Source organism: Pteronotus mesoamericanus, unplaced genomic scaffold, assembly GCF_021234165.1.
Source record: "Pteronotus mesoamericanus isolate MK-2021 breed Mesoamerican mustached bat unplaced genomic scaffold, CSHL_Meso_final contig_68, whole genome shotgun sequence".
Lineage (NCBI taxonomy): Eukaryota > Metazoa > Chordata > Mammalia > Chiroptera > Mormoopidae > Pteronotus > Pteronotus mesoamericanus.
Window position 1 is genome coordinate 28934308 of NW_026555234.1, and position 27040 is coordinate 28961347.

Genomic DNA, 27040 nt, shown 5'->3' on the forward strand with positions numbered 1-27040 from the left:
CAGGATTTCTCTTCTCACTTTCATACTTCTGAGTTCACCCTACATGTTTCAGTTCCAAATTTTACATCTTTCTGTGTATTGGTTTGGTTTTTTTTTCAAAATGAGAAAGTCTGATAACAAAATTCCTGAAAGCAAAGCAATAGTATATTTGTCTTACATTTGTAGAACAATTGTCCTGTACCCTGTACAAACATTGCAGCACAATGAGGACTTAAGATTCTTTTTTTCTTCTCTGTTTAATTGTATGTGTCTTGGAACTTTGACACTTTATAATGCTATGATTTCTAATACTGAGTAGCTAATCACTCTTAAAGGCTACAAAATAACTGAAAAGTAACCAGGAAATTAATTATAGCCAATAATTATCTCAAATTGTCTCATGAGATTCTGAAACCCCCTATTGATTGTAATTTTAACCTTTAACTCTATTATAGTATACCTATTACAATCATATACATCTAGATTACTATTTGGAAACATTTAACTTAAATAATTTAGCAAAGTTTTAGTCCTAAAAGAGGACTCATTTTTAATATTTGCTTCATCATCAGAGTTAGACTATCTAGTCTCTTGGTCAAAACAAGATACTTTTGTCCAGAACAAATGCTAAACTGTGACAATAGGCATGAACTCAGGCAGTTACAGTCAAACAAGGAAAAAGTCAATCTATCCATTATACATTAATTGAAAAAAAATAATTTCCAATTTGTTAGGCATTTGATGATGACAGGAAAAAATATGCATGTTTCACTGAAAAGATGATTTCTAAATCCATATTCTATCTCAGTGATGCTTCCATACACTGCTTTAAAGTATATATAGTAATGAATTTGATAAAATGAATTTGGCCTTGTACAAAGGGTATCACCCATTGCAAAGGTACAAAATGGATTACTTACAGAGTTTTGAAAAATTATGGTACATATACACAATGGAATACTACGCAGCAGAAAGAAAAAAAGAAGTACTAAACTTTGCGACAGCATGGATGGAACTGGAGAGCATCATGCTAAGCGAAATAAGCCAGGGGGCGAAACACAAATACCATATGATCTCACCTATAAGCGGAACCTAACCAACAATGCAAAGAAGCAAGGAAAATATGACCAGCAACACTGAAAGGAAAAGAAATCAACAGAGACAAGAGGGAAGGGGGGGGCAGGGAAAGGGAAGGGAAGGGGAAAGTCAAGGAACATATAGCAAGGACTCATGGACAAAACCAAAGGGGAAGAGCTGAGGGAGGGAAGGTGGGAGGGGGCAAGGGAAAGAGGTGGGGGGAAGGCAGAGACAAATGTATTTAAAAAGTAAATAAATTAATTAAAAAAAAAAAAGAAAAGTAAATGCAATCACAAAGAAACACCTTGGAAAAATAAGTAAAAGAGACAAAGAACTTAAATACTGAATGTTACTAACGGAGAGAATTTGGTTTGTTGTTGTTTCTTTTTTTAATTAACAAAAAATGAAACAGGATTCACCTTATAAAATCTCATTCTATTTTTATGAATTGCTCAGGGATACTAATATAACTTTCTGTCAGCAGATCAAGTCCCCATTGAACATAATCTATTTCGGTCCAGGAAATGTATTCGTGTTCTGTGGATAATAGGTAACCACCTTGGTGCCATTTTTAGATCAGCCCGTTAGCAAACATTAGGCAGAAAGCATGTTAACATTTTTCAGGATCAGCTAAGGCTTTAGCAAAGTGGCTTTCTTGCTTGAAAAAGTAGCAATAGTGAGCTAGGCACAGGGGAGGGCGCCTGTTGAAGCCCAGCTTCTGTACAAGCCTCAACTGCTTCAAGTCAAAATAAAATAAACTAACAAAACAATTCTACTGAGAGCATTAAGACGCCCACAGAGGATGTACCCACATCAGCCCCAGGCATACTGAGGATAGCTCCAAGGCTTTGACATCCTCAGCTCCACCTAAAACTCTCTTAAAGACAACTAACATTAATGAATGTTAGAATGCTAGTCATCACTATAAGTACTAGGACAATTTCTTATTAATTACCTGTTTTGCTATTTAAAAAAAAAGAAAGACAACTGTAAGTCAAATCTAGGCCTCATCTTTAGTTCAAAAGACCATTTTTGACCTTTTTTAAAACCAATTCTGACCAGCAAAAATGGTGTTTTCAGTCTAATAATTTGGCTCAATCTAATAAAACTGGGCTTTTCTCTAAACAAACACAATCTAATTTCTTCATGGAAGGAGAAACCAGTGAAGGTCAAGTGTCCAGCCCATGCTGGTCACTCATTGCTGCTTCCACATTTTTTTTTCAGTTTAGGATCTGCTCTAAGAATATAACTATGCAGTTACTATGACTCCTCACTTCTCGTTTACTTTCGGGGTAAGTACCTTTCAAGTTCCAGGGAGGCTTCCTTTTCTCTTCTTGCAAGTCTCATGCCCTTTCTCAGAGCTTCTCCATTCAAACCAGCTCTTCGAAGGATATCGATTAGATCTTTATTTTTTCCCACACATAAAACCAGAGGACATTGGCTTGTGTTCCAGGGATAGCCTGAACAGCAAAGTTGAGCATGACTCTCATTTCCCAAGGAACGGCCTCTCTACCTTAGGAGACCGAGATAGCCCAAGCAACAAAAGAATCCAAGGCATAGCCAGTGAAAGGGCTGGGATAGTAGTTACTTCATTTGGGACATTCCAAAGCAGCCAGGTGACTTGGGGTCAAGAAAAAAGTCATTCGAATTTCCCTTAGTAACCCCAAAACTCCGTGTGTTCCTCAAAAAGTGAAAAAGCAATACTGCAATGGGTTTATGGAAGTTTTCCCTATCATTGCTGTCATCTAGGGCTTCACTTTCCTGTCATTGTTAATACTATTAATAATACATTGCAGAGACCACACTGCCTTCATTTATTCACTCAGGCAACAAACTGAATAGGTGTTTACTGGGACCAGGTTCTGTGTTAAACATTGATCTTAAAGTTTGTATTCTTCAAAATGTTTTCTTAAAAAATCTGTCCAATATACTAATCCCAGATGTTCAGAAGTGCTCATAATTGGTTATGCTAGGCACAACAGTATAATCATACTGTATAAGAAGAGTTGACTTTCTGTTTTTTGGATACAGAATCCTCACCACCTTCTGTCAAATTCTCTTTGAAAAATGTCAATTTTCAAGCGCCAAAGACCTGGCCAAAGAGAGGGGGAATATGTGTTAAAAGGTGGGGACTTTCTTCCTCTATATCTCTTCCATTTATTTAATATTTTCATCACATAGTATTTTACTTTCGAAAGGCCCCTTGATATTCACATTAAATTGACTGGGCTTTGGAAACATTTTAGGGAGTCAAACATAAGACGTGCTCACAGAGAAATTAAACTCCACCTTCATCCACATACTCCATTCCCTTCTCTGATACCCTTACGACAGCTTTTTCTCTGACTATGGAACCCACAGTCATTTTCGGTTACCCAAACAAAAAGTAAGTAAAAATAACTTTTAGTTACTTAGAAAATAGTTATTATTTAGTTATTTAGGAAATAAAGAAATAACCTCACTAGTCATCTATAATAAGATATTAGAATTATAAGAATTGAAGTCAGAGTTCAAGAGAGAGAAACTGAAGGAGGCAGAACAGAATCCTATAGAATAACTATGGAAGAGAAGTGGGAAAATTCAGGATCACTAATAAGGGCTGCAAAAAAGACCTTGAGAAAGAATAGGATTTATTATTCAAGCAAAGAAACTCAGCATGGTGAGACGCCTGTAGAATATCAAACTCTAGAAAAATACTAAGAAAAACTATCATGCGATATGATCTGAGTGGAAAGTGTCTTCTTATTAAGTTGACCAAAATACATACAATTTCCTTCTACCAAAGACATTTTATACTTAATATTCTCTAATTCATTGAAGTAAAATAAGTAATACCCACACTGATGTTTACTGAAACTTCTAAATGATCTGAGGCTGAGTGAAAAGCTAGAAATTTAATGATGTATATTATGTTGTGGAAAAATTAGCCCCTCAAAATAGCAAAAGGGACATAGGCAGCTTAACTAAATAAACCATAAGGAATGAGTAATCTTAGTAACTCAAGAAAAAGAACTTGCTGGAACTGTAGTTAAACATTGAGGAAATTTGTTTCAAGTGGCTGCATATTTTTTAATATGACTGAGAATTTTTTTCACTCTAAAAAGTAGTGCTGGCCCATTCACATTGCTAACATAGATGGAAAAAAAATCACCAAATTAACAAAAATTTGAAACACCATGAAAACCTTTAGATAATAAAATTTCATCGGGGAAAATGTATGGTTCCTTCACATATTGCCTTCCTAGGCAATTGCACCTTTATTTCAGTTGTATGAAGAATGAAATTAATCAGTAGGTTTTTCTGGAGCATCTGCTAGGTTCTTAGCAATTTTGTGCCAAATGTGCTAGAGAAGTAATGGAGTACATACAGAAGTAACAAAAATTCCAGTAATATAGTAATGGCTTATTAATTACAGGGCAGTTCTAGAATGATTCTTAAGCCAGCCATAAATATTACAAATCAACTAATGAAATTTACGTGAATGAGCTGGCTCAATTCCTTGTTACTCTCCTTTATCTGCCAACCATCAATAAAGGATACCTCATGGCCAGGCTGAATTCTCCCACAATCGCCTTCCAGAATTTAGCCTGTTTTTTTACAAATCTTTTGATCCTTATAGAATATTTGCTCCCCTTTCTTATCTGACACATGACATCATATAAATTTGTTTAGGGCAAAAACTATCTCTTGAACTTCATTAAAATTTCCCCCACAATCTTCAAAACATTCTTCTTAATATATGTTGTAAATAAATATTATAAACTTAATATATTGATGCATATAAAATTGTTATTGCAAACCAAAAATAATAGTAATACTTTGAATGCTTTTTTAAATGTTTAAAATGTCAGAAATTTAAAAAACTATGAGTTGGTCTACAGTTTGTTGAAATGGTTGCACTAAATCAATTGGTGATTTTTATCCTTGACAAAAATCCATATATATTTTATGCAAAGTTGGAGGTAAGGAGAGGGTAATTTCTTATGACTTAGGCTTCTATGTAAACTGAACTCCTAGTTAAGGGATACAGCTTTGTTGTAAATGTGATAAAGTTTCAAAGCATGGCTTACATTTCCAGCAATATAAATATTAACACAACTTTCAGAAAAATAGGATTAGGATGGATAGTAAGGATGCAGCAATAATCACAGTGAAGTGTAAGCATTTGTGGTAGTGGGTTATAATTGAGGGGTTGTAATCTCTTGTGGTTGAAAAACTAGACTTAAAAACCAGACTACTTCGTTTTAAATGTTGGGTCAGTTACTTAGTAGCTGTACGATTTTGGACAAATCACTTAGGCCTCTTTGTGCCTCAATTTATTCATCAGTAAAACAGGATGAAAATAGAACAGTATTGCTATGATAATTATATGAGTTAATATACATAAAATGTTTTAAATGCTATTTGCAACGAGGTGGCACAGTATCAGTTGATACTTTTAACACTGTTGGAACAGTATGGATTTTTGCTAAATAGGTGAACCTAAAATAACTTGAATATTTAATTTGCTCTAACTCAGTGAACCCAGAAAAAAACCATCCTTTCTCTAATCATTTTTAACTAAAGTAAGTTCATGTTAAAGAGTATAAAGCCAACTGGTTTTAGTTGTAGAGAGTGCAAGAATTTGTAATATAGACCTTTAAATTAGAAGGGAATTCAGATATAATCTTAGCTAACTTCATCATCTAACAGATAGAGAAATAAAAATCCAAATATTGGGTTATATGATGAAAGCTACACCGAGTACCTGAGAGTAGAGATGAAATACTTGTATGCCTGCCTATTTTCTCTAGATGAGAATCAGCACCATGCTTCTGAAAGTGTCCAAAATACTTTACCAAGGGTCATTTTTATCAACTATAAACTTAAGTATATAGCAACACAACAACTCATTTCAGGTTGTGTGTGTCTGTGTGTATATGTAATAAGTCATGTATATGTGTGTAAAACAACTAGCACTATATATAGATATATATGGACACACACACACACACACACACACACACACGGTTCACAAGATGCCTTACTTCTTCCTTGAACACTAGCTAATATATCTAGCCTTCCTAATGTAACATTAAAATCATGGCATTTCTCTTCTGGATGAGCAAATAGCCTAAATTTTCTATTTCAAACTCTTGTTAAACGACTATGCAATTCGTTCACATATATTAGCAACATGACATTTTCTCATGAATCAGCACATGAGATGTATATATATATATATATGTATATATGTATCTCTCTCTCATATATATGACACATAGTAGACACTCGATAAGGATAACATCATTAATGATGATACAGCATCAATAATGATGATGACCATGATGATGATAATGATAATGGCTACATGTTACCTCTACAAATTCTATGTACTATATAAATATACTTCATAGCTCATTTTTTGCCATGACATTTGTAAACAAATAGTACATGAAAATAAGTTAACAAATTTATTAATAATCTTTATATCATACACATACGCTCACATGCACACACACCCTACACTGTATTATACTAGCTTTATAAGATGCCTTATTTCTTCCTTGAACATTAGCTAATATATCTAACTTTCTTAATGTAACATAAAAATCAGGGCATTTCCCTCTCGGATAAGGAAATAGCCTAAGTTTTCCATTATAATGCTAATATTGGCATTTTTGTTCCCATGTGATATTATTACCAATAATTACCACAACATGCATAATGGTGTTTCAATAAGCTACTAAAATTGATTTCTTCTCCTCCCTTTGTCAGTTTGAATGATATCCTTGAATTTGTCATTTCTTTCCATTTCAAAGATTAATTTAAAATCTCAACTCCTTCTAATATAATTTATCATTACTTCTCTCTACCTCTCCTTCACAGTGTTTTGCACATATATCATTATTTAATTATTTGAAATTAATTATTTAATGTCTACCTCCCTACTATCCTCAGATCTACAAAAGGAGTGAGCACAGAAGTCCCAGTGTACTGACACTTAATAGGTAGTCTACACATATAATATATTTCCACTATGTAATTGAATATATAGATTGGTACTTCAACAAACAGGTCTAAGGGAGCAGTGAAGGTTTGAGTGTAAACATACACTGCTATAAGCATTCTTGAATTATTGTAAAAACCAAGACTCAGATCATATCTCTATATACTAAATGTAGTCACTCACAAGACTAATAGCCTGTCTCCTTCATAAGACTAAGTTTCTAGATTTTTGTCTTTGAATCCACGGTACCTTGTATGGTGACTGGTGCATAGGGGTTCCTTGGTAAACTCTTGTTAAATGACTATCTGAGATTCATTTGCATACATTAGCAACATGACATTTTCTCATGAATCAGCATATGACACATAAAAAAACTAACAGTAAAAACCATAGCTGGAGATAAAACACAATTCTGATATTCTTGACACTTAAGTCATACAGTTTAGTAATTATACAATTAAACAATTACTCATTGCCTAAAAAAGCATTATTATCTACAGAACATTCTGTACTGGAAAAGTTATGGGTTTGGGGAGGTACAATTTATATAAGACTTAAGGAATGTCATTAAACTACTGTCACAAACACACCTAAATGTCAAGTAAGTTGACAGTACTGCTTTATGTCCTTTTTCAAACTTTCAAGAAAAGAGATTTTCAACTAAGTTAAGGTATGAACAAATAATGACAAATGGAAAAAATGAAACTTTTTTCATGCTAGCTTAAACTACTTAAAAAACAGTATTTCTAAGAGCAGTTTGAGAAGGATTGAAATGAAAGCCTGAAACTGAACTAGTTTGCACAGCCTCCTGGAATGGAACGAAGCTTGTATATGACCAACCACTGGGAAATCATTGTATTTACCAGCAATGTCACAGTCACTGATATCTAGGCAAATGATATGACTAAAATGACCAAAGGACAGCCAAGCATGCTTTCCTCACAATGCACAGCTGCACTTGCAGATTGACTTAGGCCTTCTGTTTTGCTTTCTTTTCTTTTCAAAGCATCCCCCTCAGTTTGCTCTTGCTGTCCACGAGCTAAGTCTAACTGCTGACAAGTGTGTCTCAGAATGCTAAGAATGACTTTCTGCTGTTCTACAGGCTCACAGTGACCTGGCTCCAGTGCACTACTGAACATCTGTCTGACATTCACATTTATCCAGCAAGGAAGAATTTTATGGGGTTGGCCAAAAAGTTTATTTGTTTTTTTTTCCCATAAGATGGCTCTAGTAGCTTTAGTTGTCTTTTAACTTAATTTGAAACAATTTTGTTAGATTGTATTGTGACAGCTGTCATATCAGCATGCATTTAAAAAAAATGAAAACTGGTGAATTTTTGTGTAGCTATTTTAATATTGAACATGGAAGAAAATATGCAACATTTCAGCATATTATGTTTTATTATTTCAAGAAAGGTAAAAATACAACTGATATGCAAAAAGAAAAAAGATTTATGCAGTGTATGGAGAAATTGCTGTGACTGATCGAATATGTCAAAAGCAGTTTGCAGTTTTGTGCTGGAGATTTATCTCTGTACAATGATCCACGGTTGGGTAGACCAGTTGAAGCTGATAACGATCAAACTGAGACATTAATCGGAACAATCAATGTTATACGATGTGGGAAATAGCTGACATACTCAAAATATCCAAATCAATAAAGTTATTGGTGAAGATGAAAAATTTGTCTTTTACAGAAAAAACTAAACAGACATCTTGGCCAACCCAATACATAAAGGACAAATGTTTTTGGAAATGGATGATAAATATTTTGGTTTTTAGAGGCATGACACTTCCTATTGTCCAATTCCTATAGCTGGTTCATTATAATCTATCATTAAACAACTGTATCTATTAAATACTACTTATGTGTTGTATGAGGAAACAGAATGAAGCCATGATCAATTTTATTAAAGAGCTTGTCATCTAGCTAGGCAAATATAGCAATCACATATAAAACAATTCAAACAAAATACTTCAGGATATTAAAAATCACAAAATACATAATGCATTCTTTAAATGTTGAAGATTCTTAAAGAAATAAATAATAGTCATATCTATTATTTTCTCAGTACTAAGCATTGTGCTCTGTACTTTATATACAAGACGTAATTTATTTCACACTATAAGCTTCTCTGGTCCCAGGTTTGTAGATGTGTATCCTTGAGACGTTATCCCTAAGATCCTTGAGATCAGTCAGAATGAACCAAATATGGAAAATAAGGCTAGAGTTTGACTTTGAAGGATGAGTAGTAAAAAAAAGGAGATTCTCCTGAGTGCTCTTGTATTATACAATCCAAGGTGTGTCTGGAATTATTTATATAATCTTTTTTAATATTGTCCTTTTCTTTAAAACTTCAAGCAGAGCAAGTAGCTATTTAATTCTAGAAATAAGAATACTTTAAAACTGAACAGTTTTTGAAGAATAGTTACAGTGGAAAAAAATAGGCAAAGAAAATAGGTATATGGGGAAGGAAAGGTAAGCAGTGGAGGAGTATGCACTTATAGTTAAAAAAAACTAGTCATCATTATCTTGAAATAGGAGAAAATGTTATACTATGGAAATTTCTACCTATCTAAGTTTGAACCAATTAGTCTGTTCATTAAACGTGCTTCATTCCCTTCTCTACCCTAGTGGATGGTGCCATCACCACCCATCTCAACCTCCATTTCCTTCACTCCAAATTTCTAATCAGTCGCTAAGGCTAGAGGCTTAAAAGTGTAGGGTCTGTGGGCTCGACCCTCCACTTACCAGACAGATGACCTTTGGCAGACTACTTGGTCACTACTCATTAATATTCTCACTAGCTAAAACATGGATAAAATAAAACATATATAAGTTTTAAGAATTAAATGATATATAGGTATAATCTATAAAAGCTGTTATTATTAGCACATATAAAGCATTCAGAGTATTTTGCTATTGTTATTTATTCATAGAAATTTAAACAAAAGACTGCATTAGGCTGATTATTTTTTATATATATAAATATCTTCTTTAAACACATATCATAAATACTATAAAATACACTTTAAGAGAACAAGCTCTGCACTCAGAGTTGAATTAATTTAAATATTGAGTGTATTACCATTTCTTGAATGCATCACTTAACAACGTCAAGCCTCAGTTTCTTCATCTGTAAAACAGCTATTGTGAGCTTGAAATTATGCAATATATTAAAGCATATCACATAGTACCTAACACAATGTAACAGCTCAAGTAATGTTAATTATTATATCATTGGGTTTTTTCACAAAATCCAAATGTATACATTAATGCATACTTTCTGATGGAAAGAAGACCATAGAATATATTTCATTTTCAAGTGATTTTTAAAATATAATTTCATTAATTAATCTTTCCCTTTTATTTTATAGTTACTTATTTTTCAAAACATCCTATTAGTCCAAATCACCCACATTAGTGAGACAGTAGGCACTCTAACAAGTAGTAAGGGTATGGAAAGATAGAACCACGAGAATGGACCTCGACTCAGGTAGTGAAAAGAGAGAATCAAAGATAGAATCAAGGCAACCCTGAGCCAAAACAGAAGAGAAAAGCTGCTTTTGCCTCTTGAGATGCTCAAAGACATACTCAAGCTGCCCATGGCTGGTTTAGATTATGCCAATTGACCTTTTCTCCTTTCCAATTTCCAAAGAATAAAAATGGTCACAATAAACCTGTGACAGGCCACTAACAGTCCATAGGTCACATAGAGTAACAATGAATTAAACCACTTGGAGCTTACCCAAAGGACTAACAAATTACCAAATGTTATGTAGATGGTGAAGGCAGTTCCAAAGGAATTTAAACATATTTTAAACAAAAGCAACATCATTCAAATAAGCGAGTAGCCATAGAACTTAGAACACATATTTGAATAAGCACATTTCACCTATCTGATTAGAATCTCTACTGAAACTCTAAACCCATAAGATTCTTAGAACATTCCTTTCCAGTAACATGTTTTAAAATTTTGCTCTTAACACACTCTCTCCCCTTCTAAATTTCCTTATCCTTATCTTTTTTTTGCATTCTCACTCCCTCAATTTTAATATGTCCTCCACCTTCAACTTGATATTGAAGCCATGCAATGGCAGGCACTCCGAAGCCAGCTATGTTCTGGCAGCAATCTGGAGCCAGAAGGATGGGTAGGCCAACCCATTAATCACTGTCTTCAGAACAAAGACATTGTTCAAGTAAACTGCTGTGGAGACCCAGGTTATCACATATATACAGTCCCACCTGTAGAGGACATAAAGCCTATGCTGTATATTTTGACATTTATCATAAAATTTTTTTCCAGCCCTTAAATGACTCCGTGCCCTTTACAAACAAATTTCGTCTTCTTGATCTTGATTATGTCATTGCACGCAGCACAGGGCACACGCTGCCAACAGGAGTTACTGAATCAAAGTGGACTTAACCAATTGGATGTGCTCATCCGAGCATTTACCAGCAATCACAATTGCTATAGTCAATATGGTTAGCCAAAGAACATATGTGTGTAAGTGCATAGCCCATGGGCACAGACAACAATGTGATGAATGCTTGCATGGGACTGGGTGGAGGGGGACAAAGCGGGAGAAGTGGGGGACATTTGTAATAGTGTCAACAATTAAAAAAAAAAGAGATGTTTTAAGCAGTAAGTAAAATATCATTGGTTTCATTCTCGCCTTTGGAAATTCAGCAAAATAGTTTTATTTTGATTAAGTAGTACTTTTTAAGTATTTATAACATTCCACTGTAACAACAGTACAAGGAGTCTCATATCACCTTGCAAAAATGAAAGAACTACAGCAATTCATTATAAACAAAAACTATATACATACACATACGTATGTGTGTGTGTGCGTGTGTGTGTAGTCTCTACATCCAGAATCTTTGAATGTGATCAATCCTAGGTCTAGAGTGAGTTAACAAACTATGTGGGAGACTCACTATATTTTAAAATTTCAAAATTACTAAAAATCATAAGCAGAAATGTATTGTTTTAAAACTTAAAGTTAACCACTAATAATATAAAATTATGATGTATAGATTCAAAGTACATGAGAAATAAAATAAGGAAAACTTAGCAATAAAAATATATGGCAAAACTTAATATTAAGAAATAATATTTTAATATACTGTATTATAACCAGACCAAATATAATTAACAGGAAAGGTGTAATATGGGGCAACAAAAGGTTATTTTATGATTAACTGCATAGACTGATATGGAAATAGAGCAGTTATGAAATCTTTACATGTTAAGTATCATGATATCAAAGTGTATACAACAAAAATAGTTAAAATCCAAAACAAATGAGCATAATCATAATATTAATAAGAGGATTTTTTATATTTTTTGGTATTTGAAAGATTAAAAAGAGGTGACTGATTAAGAGAGAGAAGTAATAATGTTTTAAGTAAATTGATTTAATAATTAAAAATGAACTCTTTCATATAGCCAGCGAACATTTACAAGTTTGCAGCATACTCAGGGTGTAACAAAAATATCAGTAACATTCAAATCTGTACAGGTAATATTTCTGAACTGAAATTAAACAGTGAAGCTAAATAAGCAAACAAAATCCCATTGGAAAATTTTAATATGTTTTTCCAAGTAATTTTTAGCTTATAAAGAAAACCCACAACATAATTGCAGAATACTTAACAAATAATTATGATAATATCGTATATCAAAATTTATGTGAATGATCAAAGCTACAAGCAAAGAAATATCATTGTAATAAAAGAAAACTTCATTATTAAATAAAAGTGAAATAAGTTGGTAAGAATGAAACTCAAGAAGCTAAGAAAAGAGTAACAGAATTAGCCTGCAGAGAGGTGGAATTAAAATAAATTATGAATCATTAAATAGAAAACAGAAACAGTAAAGAAAGTAAAATATCCAAGACTTAATATTTTTAAAAGAGAAACAGTATATAGCACTATTCTACCAAGTTTTTCTAACTATAAGTAGTATTAAAAATCCATTCTAATACTTTAGAAAATCTTGATAGAACGAGTATCTATGGAAGAAAATGTAAGCTATCCAAACTTACTTAATGGGAGGGCAGTAATTTCCTTATCTGCTCACATGCCATTCTAGGAGAACCAGAGCCCAGGGCCTTATAGGAGCAGTTATAAATTTAGGACCCAAAACATTAATCCCTGCCGGGGTGAACACCAAACCTAATTTGTTAAGCTGCCATCTCCTCTTGGCGGACTTAACTTTCCCTGTCCGCTGGATTCTGAACCGAATCCCATTCTTCTCACACTGCACCAGTACTTCCTTCAGCAATGTCAGAGCACTGTTACCATCTGACACACCAACCGCTTTATTGTTTGCCATTTTAAAGATCATCTGTCTCTCTTTCTCTGTCCTACATACTTCAATGTAAACTCCATAATGTAGGATATTCTGTTGGGGGTGGGAGGGTATACAACTTTGATTCTCAGACCATAAACAGGGTCCAGCACATCATTGGTATTAAATGTGTATTTGTTAAATGAACGGGGGGAAAAGAAAGAATGAATGAATAAGTAAGGGAATGAGTTATTTACTATAGAAAATAAAGTTGATAATTTATATACACTTTCATTTGGGCACATACAAACAAAAAGAGTTTCAGACTACCATTTATGGCAACTACAGTAAAACTGTCTTTAAGTGACCACACACCCTTTGCTGATTCAAGAAAGAAGCATAAACTGAATGAGAGTGAGAAAGAGAGAGAGAACAAAATATCCAAGGAGGACAAGGTGGGAGGAGGAGGGGAAAGTGGAGGACTTCCTGTTTGCTTTCTTATTTTCATGAAGATCTTGCTATTTCTGTACAACTGAAGTCCATAAGGAATAAGTAACTTTAATTTTCTTAAATCACAGAATCACTTATGTGTCCAGTGGAAATTACAGTAGCTCTTGTTAGGTTTCGACATACTTTTGGCTTTGTCCTTCTACGACAAGAATTCTCAGTCTTGAATGTACATCAGTTACGCCTATTGGTCTTCCTGTACATTGATTTTATTTTCTTCTTTAATACAACAGCACAGGTCCTACCCCACCCCATGGGATAGTTTTATTATAGAGCCATGTTAAGAACCACTGCTTTATTTTGTTCAATGTATTACCATCGGTAGTTAAGTTGATATTATTTTTTTTTTAAAGGAGGAGAGCAAAGGGAATTAGACATGGAGCTTAATGAACTGGAGATCATGAGCCTGTTTGCTTTACCAGGAAGCTACCGCTTCACACCGCAAAGGGGATTAACATTTCTCCCTTCCCCACCCCATTACTGGAATGTTGGGGGGCACAGGAGGAGGTTTTGGACCAAAGAGGACTGTCAGTGTACCTAGGGGGTGGGCCTATCAAAAAACCACAAAAATTTGGGAAGTTTATTGTGTATTGAAAAAGCACCTGGTCCATCCCAAACTCAAGCTAATATAACTTCAGGAGAGCAAAGAAGTTCTCTCTCTTGCTCATGACCAGCCCATGGCCTGTGACTCACGGATCCTCTCTCCACAGCCACATGGCCTTAGCGGCCCTGTGGCCAATAGCTGCAGCGACTCCACATGCAGGATCCAGGTCAGCGCAGCAACAGATCACAGTGAGGAATGCAAGCTAAGTTAGCCGGATGGTGAGAATGACTGGACTGAGCTAGCCTTCACATGGTGCGGGAAGTCTGGGCATTGACTCTACTTCTGGCCCTGATTTACCATGGTGGGACGAAGGGAGATGGGATATCAGAAACCCAGGGGCAGCCTTCCACACGAATAAACCATTTTGCCTCCCCACAATCTCCCATGTGTGGGTCCTTGGAATGCTTTCCTCATCTCATTGGAAGATCCTAATTTCCACCTACAACAAATGAATTCTGCTAAAACGCATTTCCACCCACTCAAAGATATACACAGCTTCCTCTAATTAGTATAGAAGATGTTGCCCTTTTCTGTCAAAAACTTTGAATTTTGAAAAGAACTTTCAAACAACCAGCACTGTCTGGCTCATCCAAAGCAGTTTAATTTTTAAGCCATTAATCAGTTTTAAATTTTAAATTTATAATTACCGTTCATATTTTCCTGGATTTTTAAATGACTTACAAACTGGTATTGCCAAGTTCTCATTTTTTTCCCCTTGGCCATGTGAATTTGACCAAAAAATTCAAATTCTAAATTGAAGGAGATTTAGTCAAATACCTGCAGAGGTGCTTCGGGACCCTTTTCTTTCAGCACGGGCGCAGCTGGAATTTCCTGGAGGGCTTTTGATTTCTTCTTTTTGGCTTTTTCCATTTGAACATTGGTAAAATAATTGACAGCAGCAAACTCAATAAGGGCGGAAAATACAAAAGCAAAGCAGACAGCTATGAACCAATCCATGGCAGTGGCATAGGACACTTTGGGCAAAGAATGCCGTGCACTGATGCTCAGTGTGGTCATGGTGAGGACCGTGGTTATTCCTTCAAAGCAGAAGAGCAAAGAGACAGAATACCATTACTTCCAGGCAAAAACAAACTAACAAACAAACACATCTAGGGATTTGGTAGTGGTGGATAGGGTATCAGGCTTTACAATTCTAACCAAATCATTTTGATGGAAGATTCTAATCCTAGTGGTTTATAGGCTTAAATATGTAGTAGAATTTGTATGGGCTTTTCTATTGTTGGCTCAGTGTGACTTGGATTAAGTTGTGAAAACTCACTGGGTTTCATTTGATACCTACATGTTGGGTTTGTCATAATGATTAAAAATATATAAGGCGCCTAGCATATATTGTATCTGAGCCAACATACCTGAGAAATTCAACACACACACCTAAGAGGAAATGCGATTCATTGAAGCACTGATTCTCAACCAAGAGTGAGAAGTTGGTAGTATGAAAAATTGGAGCATCAGAATTCCTGGGGTAGACATGGCCCACTGCTATTGAGCATAACTACCAGAAAAAGCAGAAGTTGTAGATACTTATAATCTTTAACTGAATATTACCTATTGAATTAAAATAATTTACTAGCTGTGAAAAACTTTATATAAAACAATAAAGTTATACTCCTGGAAAAACACATTTCTAGAACAATATATATCTATTAGTGAGGAGTAATAGATGTTTAAAAATATTAGACATCTATCACCCATCAGTTTATGGTTGGGAGGAAAATATTTACAATAAGAATAGAGGTATTTCTCTTCCATTAATAGGCTTCTGAAGTATATCACCTCCAAGAAAGCCTTTTCCTCAGCCTGGAAAAAGGTTAGTCCCCATTCTCAAAGGAAAAATTCGACTTGCCCCTAGAACTATAGAGAAATAAAGTATTAAAGATGTATACTTTTGTCTATCTTTATATCTAATCCATGTTATCTAGTTAATCTTGGAAATTTCTGTTGGGGTTTACTATATTCATTTAAACTCATTCTATATAATGCTTGAGATTACTTTTAATTGTTTGGGGATGATGATCATGATGATAATGATGGTGACAAAGATGTCAATAACAATAACAAAGACATCTGAACTGTGCATTCCAATCCATGCCTAGCCCTCACTGAAAACCAAACTGTACATGTTAAACTGAAGAGATTATGGGCTTTTGTGCAAAAATAATGGAATAATAATATTTTGATTAAGGTAGAAATCGTATTGTTTTCTCAATTCAGCATTATAGTCTGCTTTGTATTTCCTAATTGTTCCAAGTGCATAAGCTTTGTTTCCACAACTTTGTCAGAAATAGCCTTCATGAGAGCAAAAGTGTCTTACATTGTTTCAAAATTTACCATAATATAGTACATAGTGCCAGGCACATGATAAATGGACAGTAAATAAAAACTCATTTTTTTCAGCTCCTCACCAATCCATTTTTTCTCCAGCCCCTTTTGAATTGTCAATGTTTGGAACATGAAAAATTAGAGCAACTGTGCAGTATATGAGCTATACATCTTAAAACATTTTATAAACTATACAGCAGATGGAATTTGAGAATTTGGCTGTATTCCCTTTTAAAAACTATTGTGTCATATTTTTAGTATTATTAGTGTAAAATAGATTTTAAAATACATTTATTTGGTCAAATATATAGATATCTAAATCTCTATGAAAATGCAATATTATGAATTTATTTGCCTTTGTTTCAGAAAAAGTCCTTACAGAGGTAAGGCCTCCATGTTAAATCTCAGGAAAAAAATGACACCATTCTTATGTTGGGTAAGGGATGTGTTGAATAAACCCTAAATTAATTTTGAAAAACTTTAGCTACAAAGTTTGAAGATAAATCAGTTTTTTTCTTATTCTTAATGTTAAGTTTAGTAACCTATTAAGTATTCAAGAATATTTGACAACCTCCTTAGGTATATTTCCTCTAATATCATAGGTATTATGCTGAAAGTACTTGGAAATAAATTAGGAAGAGTTCAGTTTAAATAAGAATACTAACCAGAACCTCAAAAAATTCTACAGAGACCATAATGTGGTAATGGAAAAAAGAACACTGAAATCAAACATAAGGGACTTTGAAATGTTGCTTTGCACATTTTTTCTTTTGTAATAGAACAATTTATCCTGAGGACCAAAAGTAGTCTTAGTCTTCTCCTGCTGTCATGTAGCTAGTCCCCATTACCTTATTAATAATGTTAAGGACACAGAATGTAAATGCAATTATTGAGCTATGACTCCAAAAATCACTTTCCGTTAAAGAGTAGATCATCAAGTTTCTGAAGATGTTCAATGATGCTGCAGACATCATTGCTAAAAATGTTGGTTGGCTATGTGGCCACTTTCTATTTCTTTTTCATTACTTGGAATCAAATTGACTTTAAAGTTTGTAGAGTAGCCCTCCAGATAATATAGTTCCTATTTTAAAACTGTTGGCAAAATTGGGAAAGTAACTGGCATAAACAATTGGCTAAGTGTCTGAAGTGCCCATCCCTTAAAACATTAAAAAGTTCTCTCTGCCTGGAGTTCAAATTTAAAGAACTCCTAGTATTACAGGGATGTGCTTAATCTACCTGGTTTATGTGGGGCATTTGGTCAAATAAACATCAACGGAATAATAAACGGAAGCCAACCCTTCAGATAAGAAGCCATGGCTTCCCTGCTGCATCTAGGAAGACAGTGCATCTGTTTAAATGGCTTAGCTGGCACTTACCCTTGAAAACATTTCAATAACCATAGAATATTTTTGACACATTCAAGTATTGATGCCAGTTCCTGTTTTTAGAATGCTGAATATGCACCATATTGGCTGGCCCAGGAGCTTGGAGAGGACATGTAAGAGTAGGCTAATGCTGTATACAAGTGTAAAATTCTTGCTGCCCACTCCTAGAAAAATGAACTAGGAATGACTTAGATATGCCAGTTGGCATTTACTCAAGTTTAATGTTTTACTATACTAGAATAATTAGAAAACTTAGAGGCATACAACTTTGGAGATAGCAGGCCCTTGGAGAAAATTTAGCTCACTCTACTTTTCATATTTAAACTGAATTTTTTTAGTTTTGTTTTTGCATGATCTCTAGTGTATACCTGACCCAGCAAGTTCTCTTCTTGAGTAAAGAGGAAAATAAGTATGAGGGAAGATAAATACCAGCAAGGAATTATTTTTTTACCTCTCATACGAAATAGACTGTTAATGCCTCTCAAATACTTAAAACTTAACTTTCTTCGTAAAATACCGTCTTAGAGCCTCATTGAACAGCCTAATTATCACCATTTTGACATATCTTAAGTTTTTGAGGACTTAATTATTGAGCATAACTTACCTGGTCAATCAAAACCAACTTATCTTGGTGCATGAGCAGAAGACAGAAGCAAATGTCACATTTCAAACTGAAAAAGCTACCCACAAGGTATCTTCAGTGCATATCCATACACACTCACTCAGCTGCTCTAGAATTTTCCACAAGCCCCCATATCTTCATATGAAGGGAGAATGTCAGAGTAGAAATAGCAGAATTCCCAAAGTTAGAAAGAAATTGTCTTGGATCCATCACTTTTAAGTATGTGATTTTGTACAAGTTTCTTAACCTATTTGAGTAATTTTCCTGATTCATAAATATTAATAACACCTATATCACTGAGTTATTGTAAAGATGTTATAAGATGACCCCTAACAGACTACAGCAAATCTTATAATCATTTTTAACTGTATTACCAGTATCCTTAATATATACTAATTAATTTCCTTACAGTGTCTTCTCTGGATAGGAAATGTTGGGAAGGTACAACTACAACCAACCTGATTCCTCCCCACAGCACTGGACATTTCTATCATTTGGGGATTTGTTGGACAAAACAGTGGCTATAGTTTGTAGCCAACCAGGAAAGCATTCAAAGCTTGTCAAGCAGTAACAAAATACAGAGAACGTTCACACTGAAGTATCAAGTAGTGATTCTCAAATGAAGACAAATAATATTTCGTGTGGTAGGCATTTTTGTGTGTTTTATCCAAATTAACTCAATCCACATGGCAGCCCTGAAGATTTCATCCTGTTTAAGACATGAGGAAACAGGCAGAAGTAATTCATTGAAGGTTCACAGCTAATAAGTGGTAGACCTTTGGGGTTAGAAGCTAGGCTGCTTGGCTCCAGAATCTACCCTATGACACTATCATCTCTTCAACAGAGGCACCAATAATGGGTCCGTGTTTTCTGTTCTAGAAGTTCTTCAGGACCAGAGAAAAATGAACATAATATGTATACATGTGATTTTATTTTTATGTTTTAATGGTGGTAGTTCCTGAAATATTAGTGTTATCTGTCGAGTAGTTAAGAGACTTGGACCTGGTGCTCAGCCTCAGCACATACTTCCTGCCCAGTCAGGCTGCCTCTGAACATAAGGTGTAAAAAGGTTAGTGTGAGCACTAAATGAGATACAGGAGATAACTTAGCAGTGTTCGTTATTACACAATAGAACAATGTTTTCTTTAAAAACAATAAAAAATCAAGGAAATCAAGTGGGAACAAAATTAAATCTCCACTACATAAGAGAGGTTGGGAGAGTAACAAACAGGGTCTAAGGGTCTAAGTGTTCCATACACCCTGTAATGAGTGCTGCACATAAATCTAAATTCTCACTAGTCTGTGAAGAAGAGATGTTTTCTCACAATTTTATAGATAGAGAAAATAAGTGGCATATTCCAGTTTTGAACCCCCACCTACTGTAGCCCAAAACTTAGATTTGTTGTTTTCTCTCTTTCATACCTATTTTTCATAGTTAAAATTTATTCAATGCTTGCAATGTGCAGTTATTCAATAACTGAACCCTGACAACTCTATGATGTAGTTTATACCATTACACATGCTCACTGCCTTCCTATGGTCGTACCCGGCCGTCCCCTCAACTGACCCTTCTGCAAGTTTCTCCAGTAAGATTTCGATACATTTTCTAAGATAAAAAATATGTGTGTTGGGGAGTGTATGTGGAAAATATCCCCACATTCACTGAAGGCACTAAGACAACATTATTATCAGCTCTCCAATAGGATGGGGAGGTGGGATGAGCGGCTCCTACCACCCTCCCTAGTTCCTTCTCACCAGCACCCTTTCAGCTCTTTGTGATAAGGACTATTATACCATGGTTTTGATCCTACCAAGGGAAGACCGACATCTCTTGTGAGAGCTGCACCTCCATTCCAGAGAAATTCTGATTGCTTTCCTCCTCATACCACTAGTGAGTGATTTTGCTCCTCTCAATCAAGAGAAAAAGAATGGAGAAATATATTCAAATAAATAGCATAACTAATTTTATTTAACAGTCTGAATTATATGCAAAAGACTTATTTAACAACCATAAAAATTTGAAACTCATGTGTTCTGGACTTCATATAGTTTAAAATATAAGAAGAACCATTATAAAAACAAAAAGAACTATGATGTGTTCAGAAAAAAATGTAGATAGAATATAACAATGAGCTAATAAGCTAAGCATATAATACCTTCCAACTCAATGCATTTAAACCATTTGCATTTTATTCTTCCTCATTAAAAAGCAAATGATTCTTGGCTTTCGTATTCATTCAGCCATGACTTTTATTTGTTTTATTTTAAGCTCCCAGTGCATTTTATTTTAATACCTAGATATAATTTTAATTCAGTTACACAGCATTAAGCTAGGAGCCCAAGACCACCATTAAAAGTGAAATTATATCCAGAGTCACACTTAGCCTTTACCTGCCTGGTCTCAATAAGGGCAAACTGACGGGGCCCCCAAGGAAAGGATGAACTGCCCACATCCCCTCAAGCCTTATTACTTCGTATTGGCTAGATAAAAAGAAAGCTTACATGATTTTTTTACTCAGCATAGTCTGATATATTACTGTTTAATATTTTCTTAGAAATGATATCTAAGAGCTATTGCCATGAAATCATGAACAAAATGTAATGTGAACAAAAATACTCAAAAAATGAATTGCAATTACCAAATACAGTCCTAGCTGGAACTGATTCCTTATTTATCCAGAATGAAACTTGCGAAAGAATCACTGTCATAATACATGGGATGTACGTCTGAATCATAAAATAACCCATCTTCCGTCTGAGGTGGAAATAAACTGTCATAACAATATATTCACCTACAAATAAAACATGACAAAAATGTGTTATTGGTTCTGCAGCCAGTTATTCAATTGGCTTCATACTCACATTTCAGGCTAACAGCATTCCAGGCAAAGAAATGATCTGTTGTACACAGCAAACCAACATGGAGAAATATGTTCTACATAGTGATTAAGCAATTTAAGAAAATAAGTTATAACTTTTTAAAAATTCTTAGTGTTTTTTATTTTAAAGGACTTGTAATGTGGAAGAACTTAGCCTTCATTTTCAGCATCTTTTGAGAGAAAATTTAGATCTAACTTTTATCAAAAACCACTAGAAAATGGATATATACAAATACATAAAGCTTACATTTTTAAAAAATTTAAATACACATATATATTATATATACACATATGCTGCCTTACTGACTTAGTTTTAGGAAAGAGCTGTATTTCTAAATGTTATTTATATGAAGAAAAAATAAAAAGAGACATATATAACATAAGTTATATACAAGGACCTATATACAAGGTCCAGCAGAAGTAAGGCCTGCTTGAATGTAGCTGGTAGGGTAATAATATGGGTGTAATAATGTATAGTTTTAATTTGAACATTTCACCTAAAATGTCATATGGTGTGCTTGAGTGTGATATTGTTATGTTACAGAATTACATGCTTATGATTTTATAATAAAATATTTTGTAATTAAAAAAGGGACATTTGTGCTGGACCCTGTATAACATCCCCAAGTTCAAGAATGTTTTATTATCATTTAGATAAAAAGCTAATAAGAAAAACAAACCATAAGATTTCTGGTGGTTGTTGTTAAATATTTTTAATGTTAAATTTAAAGGGAATATATTAAGAGAATTACTTAGGAGTCAGTAGCCTCATTCTCAGACTGTAAGACCCAAAATTCAGAAGTCTCAAATCCCACTTGTTTTCAATCTCACTTGCAGGCTAATAATTGAATGTTTTCAAAAAATACTTTTTTCCTGGCAATATTGTATATGTAAGAAATAGTTTTAGAACCAACAATAATCAGCCAATTTTCCCATTAAATATAATAAAAATTAAATCTTATAATTCTTTCCATTCACATTATAGTAAATACAGACTAAGAATTATCAGTGATAATCATCCATCTACCCATGTGACAGCTTTAACATATATCCTTAATGTTTTGTAACTAAGCTTTATATTCTGCTTTTACTTTTGTGAAGCAAGATAACAAAAACTAGTTTGGGAAAGCATCACAGAAAGTAGAAAATCTAGTGTCCAAAAATCAGTGGTCAGACTTCCTGTCTCAGAATTCTGTTGAAAATAATTTTAATATAATTGATTACTGAATTTTGTTTCTCAATAAGAAAAACAACTCACATCAAAGTAACGCAGAATTTATTTTAAACTAAGATTATAAGTACAAATTCAAAATTCTGAACTGTGATTTATATATTAACTCTATTTTTGAAGACTTTCTGTTGTCCCACGAAAACACTATCAGAGGTATCCAACTTTCTGGAGTCTCTGGGACAAGCTGGAAGAGAAGAGTTCTCTTGGACCACACATTACATACATTGTGACACGTAATAAGAAAAAAATCTCATGTGTTAAGTTAATTTACGATTTTGTGTTGGGCCGCATTCATAGCCATCCTGAGCCTCATGCAGACGGTGAGCCGCAGGTTGGACACCCCTGCTAGATCTTGCCAAGAAAAAGCTAGGACAAAACTCCATTGCCAACGCGAAGTAACATGTTGACTTTAATCACTGAACATCTCACCCGTAATGGATTTGATAGTTTCACTTGATACGGTTTGCCCGATCAAGTCATATTGAACTAAGCTGGAGGACTCCTTCGGAACTTCTACTGATTTCTCGGGACCTTTTGTCCAGGTATAAATCATCTCACTCTTCGGGTAAGCATCTGAATAAGAGCACAGAATGTGGTTAGAGCCAGCACTCCTTTTTCATCAGCACTGATTGATGGACAACACTTCAGAATATTACACATGTTCAAGAAAAATGGAGTAAGTGAAAATAATAATCATTATGAGTTATTTCAACACATTTCAGATTTAGAACACTGTAGAGATTAAATAAACAGCCTTGTATATTCCTTGTTTTTAAGCCAAAAAAGTGGAGAGACTAAAGCAACAAAAATGCTATCCCTGCATCGATGCACATGGATATGTTTCTATATTAATAAGCAGTTGGAATGCACAAATAACCCCTCCCAAAAAAAAGCAATCAAACTGCTACTTCTTTCCATTCCAATTCACTTCCAGTGCTTCAACAATATTAATTTTTTCAATTCTAATTCAGCTCTGCCAATTAGAAACATACAAAATGCTGCCTATAGTAATACAGCAACAGCAACAGAAGTCCTACTTTTGGGAGAGGTCTGTAGGAGTCACCTGGTCCAGACTCTGCCTTTGGGCAATACCCATGCTGTTTGGGAACTGTGCTACAGTGACAACTGGCTCTGCTGTTTGTAAGGCCCTGCAAGGAATATAATTACACAACCAGTTCCACTACCTCTGAATTCTTATAAACAGGACATTTTCTCTTCCATCTTCAACAAATCCTTCCCAACAGCAATTTAAGCCCATTTTTTATTAGTCAGTGCTCAATGCAAATAGAGACCAGCTGCTTTCTCACCAGTCCACCCAGAACAGAAAGATGGGCTCACACACAAGTTAAGTTCAAAAGATGCAAGGTAAGTTGTGTACTACCCTCCACGAGCCTCTCTAAAATGACTAGAGCACAGTAGGTCCTTCGTGGAATTGTTTAATTCTACAAAATGAGTTGATACCCATAGTTAGCAAAACAAACTATGAAGCTTGTGTTGTAATTCAGCAGTATATAGTTACATGTGAACAATGATCTCCTGAAGCATGTTCATGTTTAATCATACATTTAAAGTCCCCCAATACTATGTTCCTGCCCATGATGTTTTAAATCAGGTGGCCTTCTCTGGGTTAGCCTACTGTGCTAGGATAATCGTTTTCTTAATGATTCAATATTTGAGGCTGGTGGTGGGGGTGGGTAGAATAGGTGAAGGTGTTCAAAAGGTACACCCCTCTTTTCAATTTCCAGTCCTTAAACATCAACTTCCAAGGGGTAATTTCTTTATTTTGTGCATGCACTTTTTGAGCACTAAATATTTTCAAGTAACTCTGAAGAGTACTTTTATGAGAACTGGGAGTTGGAAGGAGGGGTGGGGAGAGGGGGAGGAAATGAGTGGGAAAGATAAAACCCTAGATAAGAAATATCTGGGTGAAACCTAAACTATGAGAGCACAAATGGATTTGAATTCTGGCCCCAGGGCAATCGCCTTGCTGTCTGTGTATTTTCTGTTTTTATCTTCTCTCAGTAAGTCACTGGTCAGGGAGCAAGTGAATGTCTTTAGCTTCAAGTTAGCCCATGAATATTGTGCTTACCAGAGGTTATAAAAAGAATGCTGACTGCTGATTCCCATTAAGTTAAGCAATGAGCAATGATAACAGCAGGCAAGTTTCACAATCAGTGCAACTAAAAATCTGAAGCAATAGTAAAAAGCAGCATCTATTTTTGGCAGATTCTGATTAAATCAAGTATTTGAGGCAGACTTTAGAAGAGGCAATCAAATTTTGCTGCCATCTCAGAGAAGGGTGCTTAGGGGAAAGGAATCCCATATTCTTTCTTACAAATTCGTTTCATCCTCTTGGCTTCACCCCCACAATATAAGACAAATTCATCTATCTCACAGCTTCCCCTCTAGTGCTATCTGGGTCTAAGCCACCGCCATCTTTGTATTAAAACAATAGTCTCCATTCCTTCTCAGCTTCTACTCTAGCCTCACTACAATCCATTCTCCATAGAAGAGCTGGTGTGAAATTGTGAAATGTCAGTCAAAGAAGGCCACATCTCTTATTTAAATCTTCCAAAGGCATTATGTTACCTGACTCTGTCTACAAATCAGACCACATGTCTACTATGTTTTTGTCATGCTTCAGTCACTTTGAAACTAACAATGCTGCTTATATTATTCTAATTTATGTCATGTCAAGGAAACCTGAATCTTCCTTGGCCTTTTTTTTCCCCCACACCTGCCACAAAGGACCTTGTTTGTGAAAGAACAAAACAAAACAAACAAAATTATTTATACTTGTTATGTTACACCATCAGTGAAGGAATTCAGAGTTCCCTAATCTCCACCACTGATGATTAACCTATTACTTACGAGTCAGTTGGTCTACCTAGGCTATCTGTAGAAGTAATTTGGGGGGGACGGCAGATTGTTTTTACTTCTTTATTTAAATGTATTAGATAACTAACAGTCTCCTAAAAGTCAGATTTTGGACAGTTGTTGTCATGGACAAAAATTTAAATATTGGATTATGAAAAATCATGCAAATATATAATTATCCGCTTACATGAGATAATCATTAATTCGAATAACGTTTCTATTGTAACTTACAACTTCCAAATTTCAAAGGGCATGCATGACCATCCATGGGGAAATCCACCAATCTCATGGGGCACTCCGCACTTATGGTGAGTCTGTGATGGAAAAATACAATTGGAATCAGTTTTTTCTCTAAAAAAAAATTACGGACCCCTGAAATGAATGAAGAAAAGAAGGTAAGAAGGACGGGAGGGAGGGAAGGAAGGAGGGAGGGAAAAGATAAAAAGGGCAGAAGGAAAAAATGACTACCTCATTGTGTATAAAATAGTGCCATTTCTCATAATTCTAAAGAGCTTATTTGGGGCTGTCATGTTATGTGAGACAGATTTCTTCCCATTCCTGAAGAAAGTGTCAGGGGTCCATACTTTTGTTACCATCATATTATTCAATCTCAAAATTTCAATGGGGCCATCATATTTTAGTCTTTTGTCAATCCATGTCTGTCTGAAGAACACATCCATTGTGTATTCCTAGGGAAATTAGTTCATGACATATTCATATCAGACATGATTACACATAAATATGTAAAAAAATGCATTAAATTCTAGCCTCTTTCCTTCTCATAAAAAAGATTACCCAAATAAAAACTAAATTAATAGGAGCAGAAGTTTTCTTAAGTCAATGGAACAAAAGTATCCTCAGCAATTAAAGCATGTTATATCCATCTTAATACCTTAATCTTCTACATTTGTTAGATAAATTACCATGAATATAATCATTCAAAAATAATAACTATAATTTAATAAAACTGCCAGCACCAGATAATTACCGTTGTTCTTTACTTTAGACCAAGTAACAAAATTAGTTAGTGTCATTACATAATGAATCATAAAATTGTAAGCATCTCTTTAAGACAAAGTAAAATATGTGAAAAGAAATTTTATATTCCTAAAATTTATTAAAATTAGTCTGGGAGCCCCGAGTCAAGGGAAAAAAGTAAAGTGGGCTATTTGACCTTGAAACAAAACATACTTAATATTAGAGAGCACAACTGAATGGATGAATTTATCCTGACTAGTGCTTGGTGTTCTAAGTT

The 27040-nt window shown here is 34.6% G+C and overlaps 1 protein-coding gene across 2 annotated transcripts in view; it reads right to left on the minus strand.

Moving 5' to 3' along the window:
• GABRA4 (gamma-aminobutyric acid type A receptor subunit alpha4) overlaps positions 1-27040 on the minus strand; it is a 66994-nt gene that overhangs the window by 24731 nt on the left and 15223 nt on the right. The window contains exons 4-8 of one of the 2 annotated variants that reach the window (XM_054582261.1): positions 26254-26474; positions 26017-26099; positions 23338-23481; positions 21438-21590; positions 15229-15488 (exon numbers count right to left, since the gene is read on the minus strand). In XM_054582261.1, the coding sequence (XP_054438236.1) occupies positions 15229-15488; positions 21438-21590; positions 23338-23481; positions 26017-26099; positions 26254-26474 (861 nt within the window). The remainder of the gene's footprint in view (positions 1-15228; positions 15489-21437; positions 21591-23337; positions 23482-26016; positions 26100-26253; positions 26475-27040) is intronic. The other variant, XM_054582262.1, reaches the window with a different exon arrangement.